The sequence below is a fragment of the Sitodiplosis mosellana genome, unplaced genomic scaffold (assembly GCF_009176505.1).
Source record: "Sitodiplosis mosellana isolate CC-2019 unplaced genomic scaffold, AAFC_SMos_1.0 Smas_scaffold_2, whole genome shotgun sequence".
NCBI lineage: Eukaryota > Metazoa > Arthropoda > Insecta > Diptera > Cecidomyiidae > Sitodiplosis > Sitodiplosis mosellana.
Window position 1 is genome coordinate 3,633,151 of NW_022595245.1, and position 13,655 is coordinate 3,646,805.

Below are 13,655 nucleotides of genomic sequence, written 5' to 3' on the forward strand. Positions count from 1 at the left end.
GGCACCAAATCATTCCACTGTATAATTAAACATTGAAAAGAATGAGAAAAAAATGTGTCCGCAATCTGAATGGCTACTTTTAGATTTTCGTTTTAGCTTGAGCTAAGCATTCCATACATGGCCACTTGTTTCACCGCATGCATTCTTCCACCAACTGTACCGGCTTATCTGTCTTTCCCAATTATACAATTGTCGCGAATTTCTCGTGAAAAAAATTGCTGACTTGCCCCGTTTCGGTGCATACGTCCGTGATTGCGATTCTTATGATGATCATGGACAAATTCTTGGTTCAATGTCTTTTTTCTCGCTCGTTTATAATTTGATTCGAAATTCGAATGTTTGGTCTACGGAGTGCAACAATGTATCGACACCTTCCAAATTATTTTGATATGAATCGGATGTTGATGTTTATTCACTAAACAAATGGAATCTGCAAATGATGCGTTTATACATTGTGTTTGATACATTTAAATCGAGTGAATCGATTTATTTTCGGACTGATTCATTAGCATTCATGTTTCTTTTATCATTTTCGGACTATATTCAATGCCATGGTCAAATGTTGTTGAATCATTTCAGTTGTGATCTCGGTGAAATCGGTATCGTTTTGAATCAATTCATAACACTTTTGTTTGCATTCGATTATTCACGTATTTGAACGACATCACAATGAGCGGAGGCAAGAAAGAAGTCGACAATTTTCGGAAATTGATGGACAGAGGTAAATGAGAGGTTGAAAAAAAAGCTTAAAACTCATCAAACTAAAATATTTCGTTGTGGTTTTTCTTTCATCACAGGTATGGCTGTCGCTTGCAAGGACACAAATTATTCAGATGAATGTATTCAGCAGCTACGTCATTGCAAACGGGATATAGAAGCTATATGCATTGCTCACCCACAGTTGGCTCAAAATGTGATGGAAGGCCCGTTCATGAGATACATCCACAAAAATCTCGAAGAAAAAACGGCCAAAATGGAACGGGATTTGCCAAGAAACAAATCAAAATGAAATGTACATCAAATGCAAATGAATCTCTTGTAGAATAGTGTTCAACTAGAATACATTAACGTTCAAACAATAAAAGAGAAATAAAGCCCAACATTTCAATTGGAAAAGATAAAGTGATCGTGTTTTTTATTTTCAAATTTCCAAGGACTTTTCAGAGCCAAATAGTAGTGCTTTCGGTGATCGTGATTTTCTTGGTGATGTTTCTTGATTTTCTCGATTTTCTCTACTGGGATAATTCTATGATTTGTATAAAAAAATATTTCTTGCACACTTCATTTTGTTCGTGTGACCGAGTATTTATTAATTCGATCGTTCAATCAACCTAGTAACAACGTACTTTTCTAGAGTCTTTGTTGACACAATTCAATTTAGTTCGAAATGAATGTTGATATTTAAAAAAACAACAACAAATGGAATCTGTTGCATTCAATGCACTCATACTTATTTGGTCATTGCATTGTGGATTTTTTTTGTTAGATTTCTAATTCATACAAGTATAAAAAATATTAGACACATTCGTTGTTATTTTGGTCATAAATCGGCATTTTTACATCTTCTTTTTGTGAAACTAAACATCAAACTCTTAGAGGCCCAACATAAACTCACTGAACAACTAACACAGCAACGCGTATTGCAATACATTATTTTGGCAAAGAAAAATATATCTATCTCTTTCTAGTCTCTTTCGATTTTTTGCAGTGTGAGTGCTCAAAGTGAAAAAGGACACTAATACTACCTAATTACTTTTGCTTTTTTTCTATTCCTTTAGAAGACAGCTTATTTTGCTATTCGACTCAGTTAGGAAATAAACATGAACTTAAGACCAGCCATGCGTTGGATTGTAACCATTTTGTGTGTACATTTACAACATCGAAAAATGTGAACATCGATGAGCAATTCTGTGCGATTGAAATAGAAAGTGGGCGAGTTCTTGGGAAACAAAACCAATTCGAGAATAAAGAATTTTATTCTTTCCGAGGGATTCCTTTTGCTAAGCCATCAATCAATGATCTTCGATTCAAGGTAATGAGAAAAACAAAATACTGACTATAAATATTGAAATGAATTCGTTTTTTTGTCTTGTTTGTGTTTTAAGGCACCCAAAAAGAATGATCGATGGACTGGAACACTGATGCTTGATGATTATAAGAATCATTGGAACGCTAGTTTTAATTTTCATTTAGCGTTAAAGAGAAATAAACTTCAATTTCAATTTGGTCAAGCAAAATAATTGCGTTGTTACTTTTTTGAACTGTCTATAAATTTGCAGAATCTCTTTTAGTGATCGTGGCATTTGTGGTGAACTACTTGATTTCTCTGATTTTTTTACTCCGTTTTTTCTGTGATTTCAATGAAAAAAGTTATTTCTGATCACTTTATTTCGTTATATCAATTCAATTGTTTGGTCAACACCGCAAAAGTGTATCTTTGTTGACACAATTCAATTTAGTTCGAAAATGAATGTTGATATTTATTCCCATAGCCGAAAAGAATAAACAATCAGCTCATTCAAATTTATTCAAAGAAACCGAATCATCAATTTTTTTTTCAGTTGATAGATCATTTCGATGAAGAAAATGTCGAATTTATTGAGTCATTTGAGTTTTGGAAGGGATTCAGTGAACATCAACTCGATTTGAGGGCAAAGTTGCAGAATTTCTTCGTTCGACATCAAGATGAATGGGGCAAACAACGAAATGGAAAAATTTAAAAAGCTATGGGATAAAAGTAAAATCAATTTCATCACTTTATAGTTCCATATAACGTTTGCTTCGGTTTTCCCAAGCAGGATTGGCGACTCAAAGCGCAGATAAAAAATACACGGATGAAAACCTTCAAAAGTGTTTCAATGTTCGGCTGGATTTCGATCATATGTGCGCTACTGACCCACAACGTGCTCAAAAGGTGTTGCAACATCCGACCCTTCAATTGGCTAGGAAAAAACTTGAAAAAGCATACAATAAAAAGCATTCGCAACGGATTGCACCAAAATGAAATACCAGCATATATTTTAGAACGTGTCAATGTTCAAATGATAAAAGAGAAATAAACTCCAATTTTTAAATTGAATACCGAAAATGATTGTGTTTTTACTTTAGAATTTTCTATGATTTTCCAGAACTTTCCAGTGATCGTAGCATTTTTGATGAACAGAACTCTCTAAATAACGAGTGAATTTCATGAAAACTGATTCTTAGTCACTCTTTCTGTTTACAAAAGAATTTCAATGCAATCATTCGATTAACCAAGCAACAACCTGTTTTTGTTGACACCATCACAATTATTTTGAATCGATAATATGAATCGAATGTTGATATTTATGCAATAAACAAATGTGGTCTGTACTTAATGCTCTCTTTCTCATTAAACCCATGAATTTCTTGATGAATCACATCAACATTTTTTTTTCGTTTTGGGGCCTGAAGTGAATGTTGGATTTTTCATTTCGGTTCTGACAACGATCTGGTCAACACCAACATAAATCCATTGAGTAATTGTAACCAATCGACTCGAGATCAGTTGTAATTTTTTTTCGAGTAAAACTTCAAGATGAGTGGAGCAAACAAGGAAATGGAAGAGTTTAAAAAGCTATGGGACAAAGGTGAGCATATTTCATTAAAAAAACTTCTCATCAAAACTAAAGCTGTTTAGTATAGCTTTCATCTAATGTTTCTTTTGTTTTCCGTCCAATTTCAATCAGGAGTGGTGCTTTCTCAAATGTCGCCCAATGTCCGAAACAAATTCGATCAATTGTGCTCTACTGACCCACAACGCGCTCAAGCGATTTTGGAACATCCGACCGTTCAACATGCAAGACAAGAACTTGAAAAAGCGATTGAGAACCTGAAAAGTGACGATTTGGTTTCACTAAAAACGCCCGAACATCAAATAAACAAAAATAATCCCAGCTCTTGATACGTGTCAATAAAAAAAGTGAAATAAACTCCAATTTTTGAATTGATCTACGGAAATGATTGCGTTTTTATTTTCTATTATGTTCTTACGGAAACGTCACTTAAGCAAAATCTCTTCCAGTAATCTTGGCGTTGTTGATGAATAGTTCCGAAAACCAAATCATTTCAGTTTTGAAAAATAATCTTTCAACATCATGAAACACTAATTCTTAGTCACTTCATGTTTGTTTGTAAACAATGTCTATGGGTGAGATTGAGAGTGGAGTATGTTTTTTCTTCGATTTATATTTTTGAAAAGGCGAGTATGTTTTCTGATGATTCCGTTGGCGTTAAAGTAGAGTATGTTGTAGTACCGTCTAGCCTCCGCGGTCTTCATGGTTTTCACGCAACTGATAAAAGATAACAACATGGTGTCTTCGGCAAAGTTGTAGTACTTGAGGTCTTCTATAACTAAGCTGAAGACAGTTATCTCTTATCTCTTATCAGTTGCGCGCAAATCGCGCACATAAAAAAGCAAATTTTATATAGAACTTTTTTTTCTTATCATTTTTCGCGCTTTTCGCGGAGCTGATAAGAGATAAGAGATAACTGTTTTCAGCGATGTTATAGAAGACCTCGAGTGCTACAACTTTGCCGAAGACACCAAGTTGTTATCTCTTATCAGTTCCACGGAAACCGTGAAAAACCGCGAGGACCCGCTAAGAACGAACATACTCGCTTTTAACCATTTTTAAGTCGACAGAAACTTGCTCTTCTCTTTCGTAACAAAGTCAATCAAACATACACTACTCTCAATCTCACCCATAGATATATCCCTTCGATTGTATAATTTACACAGAATGCATTTCTGTTGACGTACTTCAAATTAGTTCGAATTGAATGTTGATATTCATTCCCATCGCTGAAAAGAATAAGCAATCAACTCATTTCAATGTATTTTGAGAAATCGAATCATCAAAATTTTCTATTGATGCATCATTTTGTCACCAATTCAATGAGGTGAATGTTGATTGAGAGTCATTTGCGCTTTGAAAAGGATCCGATCAACATCAACTTAGGTAATTTTCGAATTCATCAAGTGGATTAACCAATCGATTTGCAAACTAGGTGGAAGGGTTCTTCATTTCACGACAAGATGAGCGAACCAAACAAGGAAATGGAAAAGTTTAAAAGGTTGTGGGATAAAGGTAGACAAATTTCAACAAATATTGAATTTGAAATAAAAATATTCCATCATTCATTGAAATACAAGCTGTTCCGTATAGCTTCAGTGTTTGCTTCTGTTCTCTCTTAAATGCAGGATTGGCGAGTCAACGCGACGATAAAAATTATCCGGTTGAAAATTTTCAAAACTGTTTCAATATCCGAAAGGAATTCGATCGTTTGTGCGTTACTGATCCACAACGAGCCCAAAAGGTGTTACAAGATCCGAAAGTGCAATTTGCAAGAAAAGAACTTGAAAAGACAGTCGACGTATTGGAGAAGTATTTGCAAAGCCGCAAAATGAAATAGGCAAAAAATGCCACCTCTTTAAATTTAAATTCTAAAATCGAAATAAACTCCAATTTTTAAATTGGTCAACGGATTTCATTGCGTTTTTACTTTTGAATTGTCTATGAGTTTACAGAATTGTCATCGAAACCAGACCTCTCTCAGTGATCGTTGCATTTGTGATGAACCAAAAAATCCAATGTTTATAAAAATCTGATTCGAAATGTTTACAAAAACGTTGTGGCCGTTAATGTGTCCTATCATCACATTCTCCGCACATAATGAATTTTGTAGGGATCATCAAAGTGTGAGAATATGAACACATCATTTCAGTTTTGGCCAGTAATCAATCAACATCGATTTCGATTAAAATCTCATCTGTTGCCTGCATACGTTTTTGACACTGAAAGTAAAGAGCTGAAGGATTTCCATAAATTGATCGATAAAGGTTTTGTCTATTTTATACAATTTAACTATGTTTAATAGTTGGTGACGGTTTTGTGTTTCTCTTTTCGTTTAACGATGGAAATCGCGACTATTATTTGGATTGCCAACAAAAAATGAATGCCATTCATAGCCTATTCCCGATGTTCAACAAGTGCTCGATGATCATGTTCAACAAGTGCTCAAAAGAAACCAATGAAAGAAAAGACAGAACTTATTCGAAGAATCACTCTCCAACGGAAATGGCACCAAGGATTCGAGTTATGAAAGCAAATAACGGGAATGTGAAGAAATATGAACGATATGAGATAACAATTTTGCACACACCAAACAAATCTGCGTTGATTCCACAAAAATGAAATAAATTTCAATTTTTCAAGTGAAAATATAAAAAGAATGCGTTTATCTTTCTCTACTTTTGATTTTTCTTCCATTTTGTTCTTCGAAAATATTCGTTCTGTTTTCAATCATTGAAATAAAAAGAGATAAGTTCCGCCTAAGAATTTTTTGACCTCTAAATTCTATTCATTTAATGGTTCTCTAGTAATTTAACGTTCTTGAGACATATTCCCATGAAGGAAAATCTTTGTTTTTGCTTGGCATTCGATCGATATCAATAATTCCCTTATCTCTTGATGAAAGAGCCTTTTGTCGATTCAATTTATTTGCAACAAATGAATCATGCATCAAAACTGATGTCATCAAACTAGTTCAGTCATCAGTTGCAGCAGGATAGTCAGTAAATCTTTAGTGAAAACATTTGATTTATATTTTAAGCGGTTGATTTAAACATTTTTAAAAGCGATATCATTTGCAGTTCGAATGTAAATAAGGCTTCTTTTACCAGCTCATTTTTAGTTGCTGTGTCATCAAATTATACATTGCAATATAACAGCATGCACAAACCAGTCACCTTTTGACGTGATCATTTCAGTTGTGGCAATCGATGCTTCGATATAAGCTCCAGATTATTGTTTTTGGCGTGTTAATCGTTCATTTTGCTGTTCATAAGATAATAATGGACGAGGGAAACAAAGAATTGAAGGAGTTTCGACGCATGACAAGGCACAGTAAGAAAATATTTTCAATTTTCCACGACAATATTATAATTTAAATTATTTTCAACACAGTGAAATGGGCGATTAAATCGTCCGACTTTCGAAAAACTCTTGCGGAATTTTGCGTCACATATCCGAACAAAACCCAAGCATTGGTCGATGCAGTGCGCAGCAATTCAAAAAATCTAGATCAATATCTGGAACGATTGGAAAAGAATGGATACACCAAACGCCGATACAAATGAAGCGAATGAAAACTTGCTGAAAAAATTTGACAAAATAAAAGTCATTCCATTCGATGTATTGAACCCAAACGATAAATAAACTCCAACTGTGTGATTCGCACAAAAAAACAGTTTTTTCTTTGTAGTCAAGCTTAAATAAACAATTTTTGTTTTTGTTCATTAATTGTGCGACGATAATTTTATTTTGAAATTGTATTGGAGCGTACTCGCTCTATATAGCGGACTCAACCGCGGAGCATCGGATCATTTTCATTTTGGCGATCGGTGTGGTTTGTGACTTAAGCTCAAGATATTTCGAGGCGCAATTTAACTTATTCAATTCCATTGTGTGAAGCCGATTCTTCGTAACAATTTCGGAAAAATGGAAGACTATCGACGTTTGATGCAGAGAGGTAATCACAAATCGGATCAAGTTTCGGTTTTTGTATATATTTTTTCTAAATATTTCGTATATTTTACATCATATTCAGCTGCCGCATTGAACAATGGGATTTATGAAAATTTGCGAGTATTCCGTGAAACCGTCGAAAATGGCTATGCTTGGCATCCACAGGCTGCTGATAATGCGCTCCGTTCTCCAGCAATGAAACAACGATTGAATCTACTCCGACATGAAATTAAGAAAGAAGAAAAACAGCAAAAATTGCAAAGCAAAGACCGAGTCACGGTAATTTATCGGCGATGAAGCGATGGCGCTCGGATCCACAAAGACGCAAATGAAATTCGATAAAAAAAAACTTCTAGCTTCACAGTTCTAAATCGAACAAAACATTTTCTGTAAAACAGTTTTTTTTATCGAAATGAAATAAATTCCGAATCGAAGCAACGGAAAACACTGTTTTTTTTTCTTTTCAAAATAGTATTTTTTTCTTCTGGGCTTCTTTTACTTTTCCTAGCAAATGATTGAAACGATGTTCTAGATGTTATGGATCAAAGGTGAGTGTTCATGTTTCGAAGGAGCTCTTATTTTCAACAAGCAATAACTGCGCCTCATTTAATAGAAAGTACAAACTTTTCTCATCTCAGTGCAAAAAAGCAAGAATTTCTTTCCATTTACAGTGGATTCATTTGGATTGCAAGGTATGAATCACGCACTGTATCACTTGAATCAAACCAACCGAAATAATATCCTGCAAACTTTCAAACATTGTCTTTTCCAGAGTGTAAACAATATGGTTTATTGTCGTCGAAATCGAAGCCGTTAAATTTTGCATCATTTCTTTATTGTCATAACCAAAACAAAATGTTCTTCAAAATAACCCTCAATTTGCGATTGCTAAATCATCGAATTGAATCACTCAAGAATGATGGCGATGTCAATCGGACCGTGCATTGAAAATGCATTTTTCATGTCACTTCAGTTTCGGAAATCGACTTTGACACATCATCACCTCCACTTCGATTTCAAAGGGTATCGTTGCTTTGAGTGACAAGATGAGCGGCCCGAACAAAGATTTGAAAGAGTTCCGGAGCATGATGGACAAAGGTAAAGAATATTGTCTATTTTTTGATATCATTAGATTTATTTACAGTCATTACGACTAATTCGATTGAATTTATTCAAAGCGTATAAAATCATTGCGCCTCAAATGCCCGCCGCTGGAAGTGATATTCAGCGTGTTCGGCGAGAAATGGACAAACTTTTTGCAAATCAACCAAATGATGCCAAAGAATTACTTCAGCGATATCAGCGTAAAACGAAGGACATCGCGGACAAACTCACGAAATTCGATGAACATCGTCAGCAAGCACGAAAATAGCACATTCACCCAGATTGAGTGCAAAAAAACAGATTTTTCAATAAGAATCAATCAAAATCTGACTTGAAAATCAATGTACGGTTGAAATATTGCGTTGTGAATTGACTGGAAATGGAATAAATGCCAATTTTACGACTGACTTCGGTCAGAGACTCTGACTCAGAGTTAATTTAAGCGGTTGTTTTATTCGAAATTCGTTTTTTTTTTCAATTCGAAACTCTTAAAAAGAAATAATATTTTCCGAAAATGATCGTTTTCAGTAGCCAAATAAGAGGTGGAGTATTCAGTGTGTCATCGTTTATTTCAGATATTTCACACCGGTATAATGCGAATGGAAGCTGCAACAACTGTTTCGCTTTATGCACATTACCATATTAGTGTGTTTGATTTATTGAAAACTGCCCCATGGAAATTACGCAATTAAGTCGTTGTATGTTGGCAGCTGTTAAATAAACTAGTCAAGTTGAAAGCATTCAACGATAGTGACAATGATAATTGTTGTGGAAAGGTTCAAAGTAAAAACAGAAAATTACTTGGAGCAGCTCGTCTCTTTTTTCTCTTCGCTGCAAGAGTAACACCGACAAAAAAAAAAACAAAGTATCGCTGCTGATTTTACGATTTCCATGAAGTTTTCCCATATTTGTGTCGGTTGTGCCATTCGTTAAGTGTTCGCGGAATTTCAGTTAAGGCAATCGATAGACAACATAATTTCAAAATCTGCGTCAAAAAAGGCGATGAAAGGTATGTTTGCTTGATTTTGTGGATTCTCGTGTGCATTTGCGAAGCCGGTTAAGCGTTGAGATTTATGCGGATGAACGTGGTTAAAATGCAATTTGCTTGTGTCAAAGTAACAAAAATAATGACAAAATTGTGTCGCTAAAAAGGAAATTGACTTGTGTGACAACTGTGCAACTGATGATTTGTTGTGCCATTTACAGACGTTCGGCTACTGTAAGTGTGTATGCAACATTTGCACTGCAAATAAAGTTGTGAAAATCGTTTCGCGGTAGTAAAACGTAGAAGGAATCGCGAGAGGGGGAAGAAAAAAAACATCTTCATTCGTTTTACATCATTGGCTATTTTCAACATACATTGAAAAGGCAAATCGAGTTTTTTTTTGCCGCGGAAAAATGAAGTGCGAATATTTTGCTGTCTTCAAATAGAGCCATTTTCCGCCACGTCAAACACGTTTTTGATGAGTCAGTAAAAGAATTTAATTCTTGCAAACATTTTCATTAAAATGCACAGCGATAAAAGTTTCTTTTTCAACCTCATCGTTGAGCCATTCCTATTTTATCATACACAAAAAAGCCAAGTCCAAATAAGATGCGACAACGGAAAGGAAAAAAGAAGCAACAACTATTACGGCGCACTATCAATACCGACGACGAATTACGCGAAAATCAATAAAACCGTGCAACTTGTGTGCACTGAATGCATTTCCATGAGGAAACAAATTATGAATTTTTATGACCGCATCGATATAAAAGAAATAGGATAAACCAATGGGAAATACGGTTGGGCCAGTGTTGTTTCGCAGCAATTAAGCGAGTCGAAACAACATTTTCGCTTGCACAATGCATTTGTTTGAATGGGCCTTTAATTGAGAGAGGATTGCTTGTTATAAAAAATTCCCGGCCATTTGTGACAGACAGAGACAGACAGAGACAGAGAGAGAGAGAGGCAAAGAGAGAGAGAGAGATAGACAGCGATCCGATTAAAACATCGGGGCTCGATTGGGATTAATTGTGCTCGCTTTATGGCAATCTAACTTAATTAAAACCAATCAATTAGTCATTTGAGTGTTCATCATGTTGTTATTTTTGCTCATCGGATCTTGTTTGATTGCAACAAAACCGACTTCCAAACTGATTACTGCAAACACATACACACTCACTACACAGCATTGCATCGAAAACAGTGAGTTACATTATGTTCAATATTGTTTGCCGAAGTTTAAGATAAGTAATTTTATTTCACGGTTATGTTCGTAATTAAAACAGGACCGAAAGTCGAATCATTTCATTACCAGATATTTGGCTTCAAGTGCAAATTGAATCAAGGACTTGGATTCGTTAATGAACCAAACAAAATAAGCCCTGCGTCGAAAAAAAACGTGTTGTACACCAATCGGAATGGGAATTTTGTTTCGGATGATCTCACAAAGGAGAGTGCAAATTTCATCGAATGTGATGCAAACAGTATCTCTCACATTGATGTATTTAATTGATCAAATGCCTAGATTAATCAATGCATGGTTCACTTCAGTGGCTGCACATTGATTTTCATTGCAGTTGGTTGTACTTGTTGTGTTGTTTTTTTTTCTGCTTTCGTACAGTTTATACTATTACGATGACGGAATGTTTTTTTTTTCGTCGTTGTTGTTGATATTTTTTGTCATTCATTTCGATACACACACATCGATTTTCGTTTACACCAAATGCTTAATCCATTACGGTACTCACCGTCTATTGAACCGTGAATTCGCCAACAGCCAAACAATAAAATCAAAATTGCACTTTTTAAATTAAATAAACAAACACCAAACATATTTCGATCGACCATTTTTCTTTGCATATATACGCGAGAGACGAGACAGTATTCTTAATTCAATATTCATGTGTATACACAAGTTAAGGAAAACAAGAAATTCACCCACACATACATATACGCACGTCTCGCGTTTTGCCTCATGTCCGTATGTATGTCGGTGGAATCGGTTCATGTTGCGTGCACAAGTCGCATGTGTGCATGTGTGCGTATGTGTTATTTAATTCATTGAAGCGACGACGACGACGACGACAAGCGAAACGTCAAAAACCAGCATATATGTATTCTAACTGGAACCATTCACGCGGTGCGCATTTTCAGTTCAGTGGATACTTACGGTACAAACAACACGCCGTCATTACATACATGCGGTATGCCTTTTATCACGACACACAATTCGGGAATTCGGTTCAATGAAATGAAATGAAATGCCAAATATGCTGGCACATATATCGATATCATTTATTTACTCGAACTTTGACTGAAACAAATAAATAGCCCCTGAAAACAAAATCCCAAAATAAAAGCAACACAACGCTTTTTAGTGTAACTGAATTCACATTTTATTTTTTGCTTAATTTCATCAATGGAAATAAGGATTACGCCTTAGATGACATACGTAAAAATAGAATGCTTATTTCTTAGCAGCAACAGCTACTTTCGATGAACGGCTAAGCACTTTGACGATTTTTTGTTCTTCAATCAAGAAAGCGCGGACGATGCGTTCGCGAACGCATTGATGACACAAAACTCCACCGTAGGTACGAGCGACTGTCTTCTGGCGCTTTGAGATGCGGGAACGTTCCAATGGACGTGTTGGGCGGATACCCTTCAACTTTTCCTTGCATTGACCGCACTTTGGGACATTCTTGCGCTTCTTCACGTATTGATAGACCAAACGGCCACCTGGTGTACGGACACTGGAATTTGGTAAGGAAAAATGAAGGTTGAAATTAGTCAAAGTTTTGAGTTTTGATTGGATGAAAATCTTTTGCGGAAAATATGGAGAGATTCACACTATGGAATGGTTGATGAACCATGATCAATCAATGATGATTGACATCAGCTATTTGCAAGTCATAAGATAGATTGAAACAACAACATTGTTCACTCTTTAAATCCATTGTCAAACTCAAGTACAGAAAACAATCTATCTCGGTTGAGATTGTCCCTTCTCAAATGGTTTAGATTTTTCTAGCATATTTTACCCCCAATCAGTAAACATTGATATGGTTTGTGATTGGTCAACTATTGAATATGCAGCGCGGGCGCATTGTGTTATTGTAACACTCGATGCAATGCCAACGATAGACGTCATACGTTCGGTAAACATGTGTTTTTTCAGTGTTCACAGTTCTGCTTTTTGTTTGTGTATTTTGTGGGAAAATGTCAAAGACCAATACTAGACAACGAACTTGAAGTTTCGTTCGTTTTCTTTCGAATAGAATTTAATTAATCTAGCATATATTCCCCCAGTCGTAAAACACTGACAAGTTTTGGACTGGTCAACTAATTAATATGCCATGGCGTGAGCGCTGTTTGAACTCAGGGTGCTCAGTTCGGATATCAGAACCGCTGGAAAAAGATGTTTGGAACTTTTTTTTCAAAGATTTTTCTCGTCGCAAACCGATTCTTTTAGGCACTTCAACACTTGATCATTTCAAACAAAAATGAGCACGAACACATTTTTCGGATCTATTGAGCCGCGTATCAATTTATTTCAACAGCAACACAACATAACCTCATTCGTTCAAAGCGCATTCACACTTTGGAAACACGTAAACACAACGCTGATTTCCACATCGTTTTTTCCGTTCGCAATAAAACCAATTCCATGTGCATAAAATCCCATAATTTTTCATTCGATTAAAATGTGCTATTTTTTCTGTCATCGAAGACCAGTTGATACTTACATACGCCGTTTGTTTGAGTTTGTGTTGTACGACAATCGTCGTCGGAGTGTCAATCGCTGAACCATTTTTCACACAAATTCTGAAATTACAAAAAAATCACAGGAATTTTTACAAAAATATCATAACACACTCAAAATAGATGGTTTATGGAATCGTTTTGTGTAGAAGATGTGGATTTTTTTCATGGAAAATCGTCGATGAAATTGAATTAATTCGGCGAAACGAAAATTTTATTCACATACCTGTATGAACTCAAAAATGCAAAAGGAA

The 13,655-nt window shown here is 35.4% G+C and overlaps 1 protein-coding gene and 1 long non-coding RNA gene across 3 annotated transcripts in view; one reads left to right on the forward strand and one right to left on the reverse strand.

Moving 5' to 3' along the window:
- LOC129565047 (uncharacterized) overlaps positions 1 to 1,335 on the forward strand; it is a 4,174-nt gene extending 2,839 nt beyond the window's left edge. For both annotated transcript variants that reach the window (XR_008687561.1, XR_008687560.1), the window contains exons 2-3: positions 580 to 721; positions 798 to 1,335. This is a non-coding gene — a long non-coding RNA (uncharacterized LOC129565047). The remainder of the gene's footprint in view (positions 1 to 579; positions 722 to 797) is intronic.
- A 10,675-nt stretch (positions 1,336 to 12,010) lies between these two features.
- LOC129565044 (60S ribosomal protein L34-like) lies at positions 12,011 to 13,526 on the reverse strand. The gene is made up of 2 exons (XM_055439389.1): positions 13,386 to 13,526; positions 12,011 to 12,392 (listed from the first exon to the last, which is right to left on the reverse strand). The coding sequence occupies exons 1-2, from the start codon at positions 13,448 to 13,450 to the stop codon at positions 12,107 to 12,109; spliced, it is 351 nt and encodes a 116-aa protein (XP_055295364.1). The 5' UTR covers positions 13,451 to 13,526; the 3' UTR covers positions 12,011 to 12,106.
- Between the last annotated feature and the right edge of the window lie 129 nt (positions 13,527 to 13,655).

Bases quoted from the DNA above. Each gene is read 5' to 3' on its own strand.
- LOC129565044 (XM_055439389.1), bottom strand. From the start codon at position 13,450: ATGGTTCAGCGATTGACACTCCGACGACGATTGTCGTACAACACAAAC. The intron at 12,393-13,385 runs GTAAGTATCAAC...ACCAAATTCCAG, and splicing joins AACTCAAACAAACGGCGTAT to TGTCCGTACACCAGGTGGCC.